This window comes from Choloepus didactylus, chromosome 19 (assembly GCF_015220235.1).
Source record: "Choloepus didactylus isolate mChoDid1 chromosome 19, mChoDid1.pri, whole genome shotgun sequence".
Lineage (NCBI taxonomy): Eukaryota > Metazoa > Chordata > Mammalia > Pilosa > Megalonychidae > Choloepus > Choloepus didactylus.
The window spans coordinates 55,108,475-55,126,340 of record NC_051325.1 but is presented as its reverse complement, the minus strand read 5'-3'; the positions used below and the strand labels follow the sequence as shown (position 1 = coordinate 55,126,340).

Genomic DNA, 17,866 nt, shown 5'->3' with positions numbered 1-17,866 from the left:
ATCTGATGTTCAGCCATCGATAGCTTATAGAACTCACCCTTAGGGCTGCTCAGGAACCAACCCCTCCCTGTGTAGACGACTTCTGTCACTGTGTTAGGCTTGGAGGAGGGCAGCATCTCCTCCCTGTCGTACAAGCTGGAGGACATTGGCTACTCCCCCTCCCATCCTCTAGCAGCTGGAGGACAGGCACATGAGCCAGGCTTGGCCAATCAGATGCTCCCGCCCAGGACTGAGCAAGCAGCCTAAAAACCTAGGGAGAGGTTAAAGTTCATTCACAGTAGCAGCCTCAGCAGAAGAGGCTGTGTGACAGCAGCAGCAGGGGTTTCAGGGACAGTGGGGTCCAGCTGAAGGGGCTGCCAGTGCAGTAGTAACAGGGATGCCTCCGAGCATCCTAAGCAGACAGTCCCTGCAGGGCACCACAGTCGCAGTTACAGCTGGCAGGCCTGCCCCCCCACCCCCAGCCCATCGCCTGAGCCTGACCCCACTCCTCCAGCCATTCTCTCCGCTCGTTCACATCCTGCCAATAACGTCCTGCTCTGGTTCAGTTGCCCAGAGTCAGTTTCTGTTGCTTGAAATCAACAAACCCTAATTAATACTCTCCCAAAGTGAGAAGCTCTGATGTGAGCTGTTGTCACTGGCCAATGCCAAGGACTCCAATGGGGCAGAATTTGGGGGTCCATACCAATGTAAAAGACATTGCTTTAGATCAGCCCTTGCCCTTGTCAAGGAAGCCGGCTTAGATGGTTTTGCCTCTGTGCAAACCATGATGACTTTATGCAGAAAGCCCCTGCACCCTCAAGCTGGGTGCTTTCCTTCCTTCTGAGAGCCTGGTGGGTACCAGCTGTCAGCTTCATGGCTGACTGATCCTTCAATTTTATCATAAAAGGGGAACTTATAAAAGTAGAAACACCCCTAGTACTTTTTTTTGTAAAAAGTTTCAGACACACAACAAAGTTGAAAAATTTTTTAGTGAACATCCCTATTCTCACACTATATGCCAACTAACATGATGCTATATAGCTTTATCATGTATCTATCCATTACAGTAAATGTTTTAGATTGCACAGAGTGAAACAAATCCAAACATTTCAATGTGGTTTAGAATGAAAAATGATTCTCCTCCCCACACTGGATTTCCAACCCTCTTCCCAAAAAGCAATCACTTGAAGTGGTTTCTTTTGAATTATTTCAGGAATTTTCTAGGCTTATACATGCTAATATGTGCATTTTTTGTTTCTTTTTTTTTTCGTTGATTCTTGTTAATGGGCTTGTTCCGGATTGCTAATGCTGCCGTTATGCAAAATACCAGAAATGGACTGGCTTTTATAAAGGGGGTTTATTAAGTTACAAATTTACAATCTGAAGGCCACAAAAGTGTCCAAAGCAAGGCATAAACGAGAGTATACCTTCACTGAAGAAAGGCCATTGGCGGGCATCCATAAAAACCTCTGTTAGCTCGGAAGGCATGTGGCTGGCATGTGCTTGCTCCCAAGTTGCGTTTCAAAATAGCTTTCTCCCAGGACATTACTCTCTAGGCGTCTGGGGGTATTCTCTTAGTTTCTCCCAAGCAAACTCTGAAGTAGCAAAAGTCTACTTTCAATGACCGTCTCCAAAATGTCACTCCAGGTTACAGCACTGACCTCCTGTTGGAGCTCTTATAGGGCTGCAGTAAACCAGTCAAGACCCAAACTGAATGGGCGGGGCCACACCTCCATGGAAATAATCTGATCAACATTATCACCTAGGGTTGGATGAGTCACATCTCCATGGAAACAACCTAATCCAAATATCCCACAAGACTGAATTAAAAGATCATGGCTTCTTCTTGGGGGACATAATATATCCAAACTGGCACAGGACTCTTGCTTTACATATTGTCCTGGAACTTGCCTTTGTTTTTTCCTTTCATTTAACAAGGCATCTTTCTTCCAAGAGTCATTCAGTAAACATTTTTTGAGCACCTACTGCATACCAGGCACCCCTAGAGGGGAAGGACCTGCTTCCAGGCTCCCTCTTGTGGCTGTTGGCAGGGTTCAGCTCCCCGTGGGCCCTGGGGCTGAGGCTCTCTCAACATCTTACCCCCATGGCCTCTCTGCAGGACAGCTCTCACCAGGGCAGCTGGCGCCCGTCAAAGCACGCAGGTGAGAGAGCCCGCAAGGGTGAGCAGAATGGAAGCCAGGGTCTTTGCATAACTGAATTTCAGTACTGCCATCCCCTCGCTTGTCCCATACCCCGTTCCTTAGAAGTGAGATGCTAGTGCAGCCCACACTCAAGGGGATCCCCAGGAGGTGGGGATCTCGGGGGCCATGGCAGAAGCTGCTCACTGCAAGGGACAACCTCCCTAGAAGGGAAGCGACAGACAGGCCAGCCGAGCTTCGAGGAGTGGAGAGGCCAAGCTGCAGCTCAAATGAAAACTCCTCCTGACTGTCAGGTCTTTGACCCAAATACTTGTTTTTCCCTTAAGGCAGTTTTAGCCGAGTGTTTTGTTACTTGCAGATGTAAAATGCTCACTAATAGACTCTCCGTAGCAGAAATTGAGTTAAAGGAGACCTAGTATCTATAGTAATGGATAGTAAAGGAAAAAAAAAAGTCATTTTCATTGACTACTTCCTTCCACTGTGCCAACTAATACCCCAAATCCTTTACAAAAGTCATCTCTTCAATCCTCCTTGCAGCCTTATACAGCACCTAGTGTAAGATTTTTACAGATGAGAAAAACAAGGTTCCAAAATGATAAAGCTTTTGTGCAGAATTATAGAGCTATGACTTGACCAGGTCTGTCCTACAGCAAAGTCTATATTTTTTAAATATTCATCAGGCTGCACTACTCCTAAATAAGTATGTCTTTGGAGAAGAGACTGTGCATTCTATTTCCTTGTAGACTCTTATCACAAGCCTAAAACCTCAAGCTACGTACATTTTCCAGGTCAAGTTTTTCTTTTATTTAGCAATCCATTAGCTATCCTCAGACTTTTGAAATTATTGAGAATGAACTTTGTTAGAACCTACAAGGACATTTGATCCTTACAACTTTGAGAGCCAGGCAGGGTGAGTGTTTATTTTGTCCACTTCTCAGATGATGAAACTGAGGCCAGCAGCCATGAGCCAGCCCTCTGTCCTCACTGCCAGACAGCCATTGGCCTTGCCCCAAAGCCACAACCCCAAACTCACCCTCAAGCGCCACTCCCCATTCCATTGGCAGCCTTGAACTTGTGCCCCTAAGAGGACAGAGAGAGAGGAGAAGGGAGAGACTCACATCTGTGAAATATGGCACGTGGATGCCAAGCCAGTCGGCTCTCCTTCCTTTTAGGACTAGAACCCCTGAGGTGTGTGTGGGGTCTGTTATGAGTAGTTCATACATTTACAGTGTTATATAAGCGAGAATACATTAATAAGAAACCTCATCCCCAGCCTGTGTTCCCTTTCTGTTCTCATGGGTAACCAGTGTGACTCATTTCTTTTGTCTTGGTTGGGATTTCCCCAGGAGCAGACTCTGAGACAGGGATTTGAGCGCAGGTGGTTTATTTGGGAGGTGACCTTGGGGAACACCAGGAGGGGGTGAGGAAGCGAGACAAGGAAGGGAAGGTGGTCAAAACAGGTGTTGTCAGTGCAGTTACTGTGGACAGCTGGGGCTTAGCCCTGCTGGGGAACGCTGGGGGACAGTGAGGAGTGCGCCCTGGGGACCGAGAGAACTGAGGTGTTTGCTCATCTCCTGTCATCGGTCAGTGATCAAGGGCTGTTCTCAAGGTGCTGGTGGTGGGCACGTCTGACCAGAGAAACCCCAAAGGGAAAGAAACGAAGGCGCCGGGGCAGTTGGAAGCCGGTCAGCAGACACCCGAATGGGAAGGCAGGGGTCGTGAGGGGGCACCGCCCGTGTTCGCTGTCCTGCACAGCCCTCCAGGGTTTCTTTATGAAGACGTAAGCAAATGCAAATATAAATTCTCACATTAACCCCTTCCATTTTGCACAAAGGTAGCATACTGTATACACAGTTCTGCCCCTGGTTTTTTCACTTAATACGTCCAGAAGCTCTTCCCATTTTAGTACCATGTTAGTCCATAAAGAGCTTCCTCATCCTTTCTTTCACAGTTGCAGTGTATTCTTTTGTGGTTTAGTCAATACATGACCTATGGAGAAACACGTAGGTTATTTCCATCCTTTTGCAATTTCAAGCAGTGCTGCAATGAATACTCATGTAGGTGGGTCGTTGCGTGTGCCTGCCAGTGTACCTGTGGGATCAGTTCCCAGAAGTCCTCCTGAGTTTTAGAGAGCCGTTCCCAGGCTCTCTTGCCACTGTGTGGCCAGGTGACTAAATTCTGGCCAAAGGGACACAACCAGGTTGTGACATACACTCCTAGTCACATCTGCTTGGCCTCCTCTTCCCCTTTCCTTCTTCTCATGGGCCAGATCACAGATGTCTTGAAGAAAACACTTGAGGGGATAGTAGAGCAATCAGTGAGGAGATGGGTTCCTGAATGATCTCTTGGTATGGGACCACCCACTCGCTGTCCTGCCTATCTGTTTCTCAAGAAGGAAAAATGCCTTTCAGTTTCTCAAGAAGCTGAAGTCACTTTTATTTGCTCTCTGTTAAAGAACCCAAAGCAATAGCCTAACTACACAGATGGGATCGCTTAGGGCCTATAGTACAGCTGAATGCTGTTTTCCAAGCAAAGCCCCTTCTGTCTTTTTCGCTCATATATCCCTAGCATGCCTCGCACAATGCAGGTGCTCATTAAAATTCACAGTTGTTGTTATGTTTTAAAGTAGTTTTAAAAATTATTATAGTATCAGGGTCTTAACTGGTTGACTGCCAATAAGAATAATGGTGTGCCAGTTTGAATTCTTAGTTGGTTGACTGCCAATGAGAATAATGGTGTGCCAGTTTGAATGTAGTATGTCCCCCAAAACACCATTATCTTTGATGCAATCTTGTGTGGGCAGATGTATTAGTGTTGATTAGATTGTAATTCTTTGAGTGTTTCCATGGACATGCAACCCACCCAACTGTAGGTAATAATTCTGATTAGATAATTTCCATGGAGGTGTGACCCTGCTCATTCAGCGTGGGCCTTGATTAGTTTACTGGAGCACTATATAAGCTCAGAAAGAAGGAGCGAGCTTGCTACAGCCAAGAGGGACACTTTGAAGGACGCACAGGAGCTGAGAGAGGAGCTGCAGCTTACAGAGACATTTTGGACATGGCCTTTGAAAGCAGACTTTGCTCCGGAGAAGCTAAGAGAAGACAAACACTCCAAGAGCCACTAAGAATAACATTTTGAAGAGGAACTGCAGCCTAGAGAGGCTCGTCCTGAGAGAAAGCCATTTTGAAACCAAAACTTGGAGCAGACACCAGCCACATGACTTCCCAGCTAACAGAGGTTTTCCAGATGCCATTGGCCATCTTCCAGTGAAGGTACCGGATTGTTGATGCCTTATCTTGGACACTATGGCCTTAAGACTATAACTTTGTAACTTAAGACTGTAACAAAATAAACCCCTTTATAAAAGCTGATCCATTTATGGTGTTTTGCGAAAACACAGCATTAGCAAACTGGAACAGATGGTAACTGATTTTCTTGATTATTTACTGTTTGCCAATTCCTTTACATATATTCCCTCTTAATACCCAGAAAAAGCATTCAAGGATGGTCGAATTATTATCCCCATTTTACAGATGAGGTAACTGAGGCTCAGAGAAGTTAAGTGACTTGTCCAAAATCACACAGCTGTGAAGAGCTGGTCTCCAGTGAGATCATACACATAAAGTGTGTTTTAAAATATTTCTCAGCACAGAGTGAGCCATCTGTAAACGTTCACCCTTTTCACTGTCACAGCTGTCACTACCACCACCATTGCTTTACTACATTGCCACCTAGGCTAGAAGCTAAGGGATCTTCCCAAACCATACCTGGAATCTGCCTCTAGATGTGTCCAGGAGAGAAGGGAAGGCAGTAGGAAATGATGCTGTCACATCCCACCTGCCATACGAAGCCCTTCTTCTCTGCTCCCACCCACCTACCCGGCCTTACCACCACCTCCAGCCAGACTGAGTTTCCGTCTCTTTGCTGTCTGGACTTTGCACAAGCTATTCCCTCTGCCTGGACCTCTCTGCCTTATTTCTTTGCCTGCCCAAGGTCTACTCACCTAGAGTCTGGGGTTACAAATCCACCTCTTCCAGGAAGCCTTGCCTGACCACCTATGGGAGAATTACCACACTGTAGTCTATCTGCCTGTTTACCTATTTATCCTCCTGAGGGCTCTGTGACTTCCTTAAAGGTTCACTTTTGCATTTCTAGAGGTTGGCATAGGGTCTCACACCCCGTTGGAACCCAATTAATGTTTGTTTAACAAATGAGTGGCTCTGGCACAGGCCCTGGTAGGAAATGTCACAGTCAGGGAGACTGGCTAGCAGGAGATGAGGAAACATTAAAAGAACCTGAAAATGACAATTAGTCTGTGCCATTTCATCACTGCCAGAAAGGAACCAGAAACTCGCTTTTCTCAGAGGTTGGTGAGCCGAGTGGCTGCCCCACCCCCTGGGCCTGTCAAATCCTGCCCCTTGTCTGGAAGCATAGAATTCCTATTCTTGGAGAACATTCCTTTACAGTTCAGGAACTTCCAAACCTGCAGGAGCTGCCCACAGGTGAATTGGAAGATGTTTGTTCTCTATAAAGGCCCCAATCCCCATTTCAGACCCTAATGCATGAATGAGAGGGACTGGAGCATACAAGCAGGACGGAAAAAGGAAGCAGCAGCTAGGTTTTCTATGGGGTTTTCTTCCCCATTTTCAAGTAAGACTGTGCCCTAGTGACCTTTTAACTAGTTTCTTTTTTCTTTTTAATTAAAAAAATAATATAAGCTGATGGAAGTGTAAAGTGATATCACCACTTTGGAAAACAGTTCGGCATTTGAACATGAGCATGTGCGATGACCCAACTATTCCACTCTCACCCTGCAGTTCTCAGACTTTCTGTGCATAAAAATCACCTGGGGATCTTGTTAAAATGCAAATTCTGATTCCAGCTCTTCTCAAAATTTAACATGCATACAGATCACCTGGAGGCCTTGTTAAAAAGCAATTCTGATTCTAGTCCGGGCAAATGTTAACCTGCAGAAGAATCACCTGGGCATTTTGTTAAAATGGGCAGGTTCTGGGCCTAGAGAAGCTCTCACCCATGTGAATCAAGAAACCTCTGCAAAAATATTCATAGCCACATTGTTCGTAATTGCCAGTGGAAACCACCAATTGGCCGTCGAAGGTGTAGACAACCTGTGGTGTGTACACACCTGGGGGGAAGTGGGAGTACAGATGAAGGAATGATCTTGAATCATACAGACATAAAGAAAGAAGTCCAGGGAAAAATACTTGTAAAGTGCAAAAAGAGGCAATAATAAAAAATTATTTAGGTGATAAAACTATTTTTAAGTAATAATGCGAGAAGCAGTGGGGGAGGGGTGGAAGGCATAGCAGAGGAAGGAGTGGCTGGTGGGTAGGAGCATATGAGGGGTTTCTTGAGTACTGAGTTGTCGGTGGATACATGGGGTATTCATTTTATTCCTTTAAATCAAACAAATATGTTTTATACATTTTTGAATGTAGGCCACATTTTATGATTTAAAATTTTAAGTGGAAAAGATTGCATAAAGGTATATAGAAAGATGTAAGTCAGCCAACCTGATCCCAAATACACATGTCCATGTCCCCAGGGGCAATTCATCTCACCAGTCTTCTGCTCTCCTTTGCATTCATAAGTTTATGTGTGCAAGTGTGTGTATGTGTGTGTGTGATACTCGTGTTAAATTTTATATAGAAAGAAATGCTGCTGTATATTTTACAGACACACACACACACACCACACAGCACAACATAACTTTGTATACTTTTCTGTCCTTCAGCTATTTCAATATGTCTTGAAGAATATTCCATATCAGTGCACACAGAACTGCATTATCCTTTTTTACAGTTGCAAGGAATGTATTCATTGTATGAAAGTACTATGATTCAGTTATTTATTTTCATTTTATTACCTCTTCACAATAAAGTAGTACATGAATATATTCTGTTTGACCAAAAGAAAAGGAAATACTTCTGAGGAGGGTAATGTTCTCTTGCACACGTTCACAAACACACACACACACTTAAATCTAGGTTCCATAATCTTCCCTCTCCGGAGCTACTCTCCCACCCTCACCCCCACCCCCACCCTTGCTTAACACATAGCCAGTGGGTAGCCTTCCAGTACTTTTTCTCTGGATTTACCGGATACATATTTTGTCATTGAAAAAGTATTTGGGATTTGCCGGTGTGTTTAATTCTGTGCTTATTTGTGGAATTTGTTTTTTTCTTTAATGTAAAATATCTTGGAACTCTAGCCATGCTTGAATATATACATCTGCCTGATTATTTTTATCTGCTGTCTGGTATTACATAGTACGGCTAAACCTCAACTTAATCTAGCCCCACCCTCATCTCGTTGGATATTTTGGTTGTTCATTTTTTTTATTGTTTGTTTTGTTTTGTTTTTGCTATTACAATAGTGTTGCAACGATACCCTGTACATGCCATCTTGTTGTACATGCATGTAAATTTTCTCTGGGATAGAAATGATGGCTTGTTTGTGGGTGCACTTTAAAATTTATTGCCAAATTGCCCTCCAAATATTTACATTTCCACTAGAAATGTGTTAGAAAGCCAATTTCTCCACACTCTTGCTGACAGTAGACGCTAATTTGTATTGATCCAAAGTTGAGGAGAAAAAGAGGGAATTCATGGTTGTTTTAATACTTATTCCCTTGTAACTCATGAGGTTGAACATCTCTTATATGTTTGCTGCCCATTTGTATATCGTTTTCTTTGAATTGCTTGTTTAGATACTTTGACCATCTTTTCTGTTAGACTTTGGGGGGGGGGCGGTGTATTGACTTATAAGAGTTCTTTATACAAACTGGATTGTAATCCTTTGTTTTATATGTTGCAAATATTTTTCTCCCAGTTTGTGGTTATCTCTTAACCTTGTTTCAAGTTTTATTGCACAGTTTGAAGCCCTGACATAATCAAAGTTATTAATCTTTTTCCATATGCCTTTTGCATTTCCCTTTCCTCTACCAAGATCAGAAATAATTCTTTTGTATGCCTTCACAACTCTTCATAGTTTTGTTTGTATATTTGCATTTTGTTGTCATCATTGTTTGGGTCTTTAAATTAGCTGGTGTTTATTTTCATGAATAATGTGAGGTAGGGATCTAAATTTTTTCATGGGTATCGACTATAATTATTTATCCGGTCCCCTGAAAGAAGGACCCTGAGGTTGTTTCCAGTCTGTTTTTATTACACCAATGATGCAAGAACCATCCATCCATATTTCTCCTTTTACCAAGTTACTATACCTGCAGATTAAATTCCCAAAATTAGAATTACTGGGGCAGATGAGTCAGGTGCATTTACAGTTTTTGTTAGATGCTGTCAAAATTCTCTCCAAAGAAGTTGCATGGATTTAATTCTTCCACAATGTCTGACAGCACCTGTGTTGGGTGTGTGTATATATATATGTGTATATATATATATATATATATATATATTTCTATTTACAGGTGAAAAACAGTATTTCAATTTATTTTAATTCATATTTTTTAATTATAAGTGAACTTGAACATTTTTCCAAATTTTTACAAGCCGTATTTTTCTTTTCTGAATCTCCATGTTTTGCTTTAAACACACCCACACTGTTCTCCTTTAGAAGATTTGCAGTTGCTGCTCCCTTTACCAGGAATGCTCTCCTCCTGTTTCTTCCCATGGCTGGCTGTCACATTCAGGTTTTAGCTCAAAGGTCACTTCGAGCCAAACTCTACCCTCCACTACCACCCAGTCACTCGATCACATCGCCCCATTTTATTTTGATCATAGCACCTACTGCCATCTGAAACGGTCTGTTTGTTCACTGATTGTTTACTTCTCAGACCCCCCCGTTGGACCTTGTCTGTCTTGTACATCATTATATCCCCAATACCTAGATCAGAGCCAAGAAATATAATATGGGCTCAAAAAATTGTTATCAAATGAATAAATACATGAATTCCTGGCAAAGGTCATGATGAAGAAGTAAGATTTCCTTCTGTCTAGCTTTTACACCCCTTTTGGGAATCATTTGTACCTGGATAAAGATGTTTTCATTCATTCATGTATTCACAGTGGAGAGTGAACGTAGTAATGATAAAAGTCAAATGAGATGGTTGAGGAGAGTATGTCCCCAACAGGTGCTTGTGCCCACAGGAGGCCCTGGACATTCCCTTGGGTTCAGGGAAACAATGTTATAATTTCTTTTTTATTTTTTCTTTAAAAAATTAATTAAGCTCTATTATTTAATATAATGGAGTGAAACTGATACCAAAGCCTGGGAATTGCACAACTCAGAAGGGTTGAGGAGTGTTGCCATTTGCTTGTCTGCTTCCAATTTATTTCCAGGTGAAACAGAATATCTGTGCTAGTTAGGTGAGATGACTGAATCCATAAGTTTAGTGATTATTATAAACAAATTATATTCCTTACCCTATTATTATAAATAGCTAACATTGTGCTAGACATTTTTCTGTACATTTTATATATATAAATTCCTATTCCATCCTCACAACCAGCCTAGCTGTACTAGCATTCCCATTTTATCGAGAAGGAAACTGGGACACAGAGCAACTTTCTCGAGGTCAAACAACTCATAACAGAACCAGGATACTAACTAAAGCTGGCTCAAGTCTGTGCTCTTAGATATTACATTATTCTGCCTCTGAAACTACTGGAATCTCTGTAGTGCTCTGTAAAGAGATGTAGAGTGACCAGAAGAATCTTTGCATAATTTCGAGGTGCACTTTTTTGATCTTGGCAAAATACTTAAAAGTTATCAAATTTATAGATTGTCACCATTTTTCTTTTACAAAGTAGCAAAGGTTGCAAATTTATACAAAATTTTGTGAAGACAAGGAACTACTTAATATTCTTTTTTTGAAAAGTCAGGATAAAGATAAATGTATAAAGAATGATTGATAAAGAATGAAAAGGTAGCTAGTTTCCAAGAGAAACATCCTCCAGAGAAAGCATTTTGAAATGCATGTTTGATCATAATTCCCTTTTTATATGACTTTTGTTACTGAAAACAATGAAAAGTTGTCATCTATAAAAATTCATAGCTGCATGTTTCAGCTTTTCAACCCAATTTTCTAAACTGTTTTATACAACTCTCCCACATAAACAAGCTTTGGTACATTTAAAATCTATTTGTTAAAGATATAGTCATGCACCCTCTTCAGTTCAATTTGTGAAAGCCCCCAGTTGATTATCAGGGAAAATGGAAGTTTATTAACTGGATTTCAACCAAAAAAAAAGTGGCCAATTTTTATCATCGGTGAGAGGGATTGAAAATAGAGAATCATGGCTTAGTAAACATAGCCAATGACAACCTTCTTTCATTTAGTTCTATATATCCTTGCAAGATATTTTCTTCAGTTACAACCCTTGAAATCAAACCATTAAAACCAAGTATGATAATAAATTAAATTTAGGACCAGAACTTTGAATGTATGTATCACAAAATCTTAAAATGAGACAAATTTAATCAGTTGCTGCAATTAAAATATATTTGTGGAAACAATAATTTTCACATTATTTTTTGTTGAAATAATACATACAGAAGAGATGCAAATCAAGAACAGAGAGAGAGACCATTTTATATTTATTTGACTGGCAAAAATCAAGATGTTTGATAATACCAAGAAAGCTCCTCAGTGTCTCTTATTCCTTGCTGGGGGAGTGTACGTGCAGCTGGTCTAGCATTATCTCTTTAACATTCACCTACAGTCCACCCCACGGTGCACATGCACAATGTGAAAGTCTGACACTTCACAGAAAGATCACAGCAGCTCTGTTCACAGTAGCAAAGACCTGGTTAACAACCCAAATGTCCATCAGCAGGAGGGCAGGTGAAAAACTGTATTTTCACACACTGGAATACTATACCCAGTCAAAATGGATAAATTACAGCAACACAACAATTTGGATGATCTTAGCAATATAATATTAAGTGAAAAAACAAGCAATTCCCAAAGGATGTAATGTCCTTTATGTTGAGTTTTTTAAAAATTAAAATTGTATACTTTTTTAGAAATACATTTAAATGCAATAAAATTTGCTAAAAAGAAAAAGCAAAGAAAGGAAGTATGCAGGCTTCAGTTGATGGTTGTCAAATGGGGGGGTAGGGACATGTGATGAGATGTGAGATGTAGATCATGGTTGAGGTCCTAGTTTTGGGTAATGGATGCCTGTGGTGCTTATTATAGCATAAGCCAAGGAGCAAGCAACCAACCAACCAATGTAAGCCATTAATGGATCAGTGATGACAATGTGTCATGTACCAAGGACTGATTAATCTGTGTGGCCTGTGGGAAAGAAGTAATATATACATGGCAAATACAAACACCTATTCCTCAAGCAGTAAAAAGGGGTCTGCCTCCCAGATGACCTGTTTTTGACTTCCCTAGAGGCAACCAGTTTATCCAGTCTCCTTCTAAGATATTCTCAAAAGGAGAGACAATAAACACAAACACAACTTTTCAAATGTATTTGAATATATGTATGTGTGTGTGTGTGTGTACATGTATAGATAATACATACATTCATACACATCCCAAAGAAAATTTCAAAGTTTGTAAAAATAAATAAATAAATAAATAAATAACCTCGAGTGACTTCACCTGGAAAGACTTTAGAGCTGCAAACATCCCTCAAGTCAACTCACATCTTGAAAATCAAGGAGAAGTTTGAGGAAAATAGCTCAGCTTTAAAGAACTGTAAAATCAACTAAAAATACTCTTCTCAGAGGTGCCCCACCCCCACCCCGTAGCAACCTTACAGAAGGCCAATTACAGGACGCTGCCAGCCTCACCTGGGCAGGGCAGGCGGTGTTTCTCGAACCAGCCACATCATAGTCATCATCCCAGCGCTGGTTAAATATGCACGTTCCCAGGCCCGGCCCTCGGCCTGCAGATTCAGAGCTAAACCGGGATCTTTTTAAACTAGGGCCCCACGTGATTCTCAGGTTCGGGCAAGCTTGGGGCACAGCCCTGCCTTAAGTAACTCCCCTATTTGAAGAAAGTAAACACCAGAGGGACGGAGGTGGCTTTCTTTCTGCTCCCTGTGGGATGTCATGCATCTGGCGCAAGGAGAGGTCCCCCTGGGTCTCATCAAGGCCCTAACGAGTCTGAGCAGGAACTCTAATTAGCGCGACTCCCCGAGGGCCACGCCTCAGTCACCGGCTGTTCGGGGCCCAGCGCCCCTGTCGGCCCCGGAGACTACTCCTGTGTTGTCCTAGGCCGGGTGCGACACAGTCACAGGGACGTCGCGGGACGGTCTATAAAAATGCAGATTCCTGTTCCCTGAATCCAAAACTTTCGGACTCTGCATTTTTAACCGGCTCCTCCAAGAAGTACTTCACCTGAAGTTGGAGACATTCGGGCTCCATTTAAATGTCAAATTCGACTATGCAGCCAGGGTTGAGAGCCAGGAGTGGAGGTCGTGCTTCTCAAACCCGGCTGCACATCACAATCACCTGGGGAGCTTTTTTTTAAAAAAAAAGGAGAAGAAAAGAAAAACACTGCCCAGGTCCCAGTCCAGACCAATTAAATCCGATCTAAAAGCGTGGCGTGTGCTGCTGCAGCAACGGCTTCACCTGGGAGCTTGTTAGAAATACAGACGCTCAGGCCCCAGTCCAGACCACTGAGTCAGAATCTGCATTTTAACGAGATCCCCAGTGATTCGTGTGCACATTAAAGTTGGAAGAGTGCTGTGCTGCTGAAATTTTAATGTGCAAACGAATCACCTGGGGATCTCGTTAAAATGCAGACACGGCTTTTCAAACTTTAATGTGCAGGCGAATCACTGGAGATCTTGTTAAAATGCAGATTCTGATTCAGCAGGTCTGGGGTGGAGCCCGAGAGTCTGCATTTCTAACGAGCTGCCAGGTGGTGCAGAGCTGCTCGGGCGCGGACCACACTTCCCCTGGACCCCCGTGGTCTTGGCTCCAGACCAATCAGCCGTCGGGACTCTGGTTAAATCGCCCCGCACCGCTGATGAGCAGAATTGCTGGGACATGCGTGTTCCGGCCGAGGTGGGGCGGGGGGGTGTAATTTTCGAACTCCGGGAATTCGTCGTGTGAAGTAGGCCGGCTCGCAGGGAGGCGCCGGGAGCCCGGAGTGTCAGGCCATGTCGCGGCGTAAGCAGGCCAAGCCCCTGCACCTCGGCTCCGTGGAGCCGCAGCCCGAGCGCCGGGAGCCGGCGGAGGTGGCCGGGGAGGTGGCCGCGCTGCGACGGGCGGGGGAGCCGGGTGAGTAGCGCGGCGGGCGCTGGGCCCGGGACATTTCCGGGGGTTCCCGGGACCCGCACGGGTCGAGGTCCGGGCAGGGGGCGTGGAAGGACGCGCGGAGCTCTAAGCCCGGTGTTGGAGTTCCGACGAGGGCGCCCCCCCCGCCCCCCGTGAGTTACACCCCCTTGTAAGTTACCCCTTCCCCGCGTGGGTTCCTCCAACCACCCACTCTCCGCCAGCGCTAGGAAACGACGGTTCACCACCCTGGAAGGATACTCTCTGCGACACCCCTCGAAGGTGGTCTTGGGGTGCGCGGACCCGCGAGTGTCTGACCTCCGTGGCGCGGGGCTGGGGCTGCGCCCCTGGAAGTTGGGCATTCTAGGCCCCGCGCCCCGGGCGTCGTTGCCGTGGGGGGGGGGGGGCGAGGGATTCGAGAGCTGAAAAGTGTCTGAGTTTTCACCGTGTGCCTGGCCCGATGCTAGACAGTGGGAACTATCGGTGACCAAGGACACGATTCCCACCGTAAGCTCCAGGGGGACAAGAAAGAAGGCACACGAGTTTAAATCGGTGAAGCGTAAAGTAAGGGGTGAGTGCCAGGGAAAAACATAATAAAGCAGGACGTGAGGTTTGAGGTGGGGAGAAAAGGACCTTCGAGTAATAGACGTGAAGGTGGTGGGGGTGGGGCGAGCGGTGGAGACCGCCGGGGGAAGGGCGCTCCAGGCGGAGGGCACAGCCAGCGCGGGGCGCGCGGCGTCGGCGAGGCTGGAGGGGGTCGGGGAGGTGATGGGGGCACATCGTGGAGCGCCCCGCTCCCCACCCCCACCCCCCAAGAACTTTGCTTTTTATTCTGAGCGAGGTGGGAGCCGTGGGAGGGTTTTGAGCACGGCGGTGAGACGGTCGGACTCCGCATACTCGCCCCGGCTGCGCGCGAAGAGGCCGAGGGGGCCGGGACCCTCCGCTCCCCTAAGCCCTCGGGTTATTTCTCACCCTGGGTTGGGTGCGGAGCTTTTCTAACTTAGAGAAGATGAATTCCTCTGTCTACCCTCGTGCATCCCCCTCCCCACCATGGGAATTTCGGGGTGGGGGGCGAGTCGGGGAATCTGTATTTCTAAGGCCCTTCCCCTTCTGATTATCTTGCACTAAGTCAGCGTAGGTTCTTATTTTCTCTCCTCTCTGTCTCATCCCATCTCCCCCGGTGGTTAACTGATACCTTTTCTTTTCCTCTTAGCATGGAGAGGAGAGGGGACTTTAACTGGACTTTCTCCTGGCCCTGAAAGGGAGAGGGAGATAGCGAGGCCCTTCTCGGGTGAGACTCGGACCTCCAGGGCCGCACCAGCTTCCCGAACTGTCGGTCCCATGGGCTTTGAGGACCACAACCTCCCAAATAAATGGTGGAGGGGAGTTTGTATTTAAAAATAAAAAGCTTGGTTGGATGGAATTACCACAACCCGAGTTATTACAGGGTGCCCCGCCCTCACCGTTGGGGTGGGAGCGCACCCCCCCCCCCGTAGTGCCCATCACCTAAACGGGTAGGTAGGTTGGAACTCGAGGGCCCTCCTGGGATGCGGGGGAGTTGGGGAGGTACTGGGAATGCTGAATCTTCTGGGGAAAGTGATAATAAAAGAAAATTCCTGATTAACCCCGAGCCGGAGTGGAAAGTTATGTGATGCTGGTAAGGGTTTGGGGGCACTTTTTATTCCTGCGAACAGCGCGGTGCGGGCCTCCTGGAGCCGCGCCTGGTGTTTGGCGCGTGGCGGGAGGGGGGGTGTCGTCTGTGAGTCTTGTAGTACTTGAGGTGGCCTCCTGTGGGAGCAGGGCAATCATTGCGCGCCCAATAGTGCATCAACTGGAGAAGCCTTCCAAGAGCTTTACATTCTTCTAGAATGGCTAGGAAGGCAGAACACCACCCCCTCCCCCCACCCTCAGAAAAAACAGTCTTCCAATTGATGATGTATTTTTGTCCCTGCGTTTGGGATCTGTGACATTGGGCAAGGGGCCCAACTGTCTCTTAATTTTAAAAGGTTCCTAATCTGCAAATAGCTTTGCAACTTACAGTAGCTTTTGGAGGAAAATGTAATGGGACAGGCCAATTAGACTTCCCATCATGCCCGTTTAATAGCAAAAACCATCAGAGGGTCAGGGAAACAACCTTACAAGAAACGCCAGTTTCTCAAAGGGTTAAAGTGCCCACTGTGCTAAACTGGACCCTCCACTTTGAAGTGCCAGCCCCAATGCCCCCCATCCCCCAATGTTCTCAGAGACTGGGCTTTTGACCCTTCCTGGTATCCTGGAGTTTTAAAGGTGAAGAAAGTCCATTTTGGGGGCTCCTGACACTTACCCATAACTACCCGGGTGAAGCGTAGAACAGCATACACTTTTCTTATAGCTTTAATTCCCCCACTGTCTCCCATTTGCCTGTTTTCAAGTGTGCCTTGCCAAGTGCATCTTCCTCCCCTTGAGAATCCAGTAGCTTGCATGTGTGTACATCAATGAATAAAACGAATATTTATAGAGTACTGACTTTAGGTGCAAGGCTCTTTTACAAATATTAAAGGAGGAATTTAATCTTCATCCAAGCCTGTTAGTTAGGGACCATAACCCCCATTTTACAAATGAAGGCACTGAGGAACACAGACATTGAGTAACTTGACCCTGGGTCACACAGCTAATAAGTGATAGAATTGGAATTTGACACTAACCAACTGGTTCCCTAAACCACTTTACATCCTCTTATTCAATTTTCAACCTTAACTTGGCTTCCGTAGAATTAAACTGTCAAACTCTTGAGGGTGTTGTCTTTTTTTTTTAATAGCTGCAATAAGTGACTGTAAAGTTTTGTTTGTGTTTGTGTTTTCCCATGAGAGGTGTAGTGATGGGCTTTGGATCTGGTAAGTGTGGGTTCTAATTCAGCTGTAAAATTCTAGCCATGCAATCTTAAGCAGCTTCTTTGAGCTCATTTCGTTTCTCAAAGAGCAGAGCTTTTCAAATTAGCAGCATCACCTGGGAATCTGTTAGATATGAAACAGTCAGGAACCCTGGGGGTGGGCCCAGCAGCTTGTTTTCAGTCTCCCTCCAGGTGATTCTGATGCACACTCCAGCTGCATGAGAACCATTGGCTTTGAATTCTGTTTCTCAAAATTGAATGTGCATACAAGTCACCTGGGCATCTTTTTAAAGTGCAGATTGAGTCTGTAGGTCTGGTTGGGAGCCGAGTTTCCAAAGTCTAACAAGCTTTCAGGGGGTGCTGATGTTGCCATCTGGGAACAGTTCTTTGAACAGCAGGGGCTTAGAGAAGTAGGACAGAGTCACTAGAGGGTGCTTTAAAAGGCAGATTCCTGGGTTTGAGCCCCACCGCATGTCCGGAGTGAGGCCTGGCAACCTGTATTTAACCCATGATTTGGGTTATTGATGTAAGTGGTCTCAAAGTTACACAGGAAAAAAATATTGATGGGACTAGCCCAGAGTGGCTCGCCCTCGGTACTGTTTTGATTTGGGGCCAGATACCTCTGTTGTGGGGCCTG

The 17,866-nt window shown here is 45.0% G+C and overlaps 1 protein-coding gene across 2 annotated transcripts in view; it reads left to right on the top strand.

The window, feature by feature from the left end:
* Positions 1–17,866, top strand: part of ZFP64 (ZFP64 zinc finger protein) — a 76,027-nt gene that overhangs the window by 41,689 nt on the left and 16,472 nt on the right. Inside the window, exon 1 of one of the 2 annotated variants that reach the window (XM_037811754.1) lies at positions 13,863–14,366. The exons of the other annotated variant lie outside the window; for it this stretch is intronic. Within the exon in view, the coding sequence (XP_037667682.1) occupies positions 14,246–14,366 (121 nt within the window). The 5' untranslated portion in view covers positions 13,863–14,245. Of the gene's footprint in view, positions 1–13,862; positions 14,367–17,866 lie in introns of those variants that run through there. 2 annotated transcript variants of the gene reach the window in all.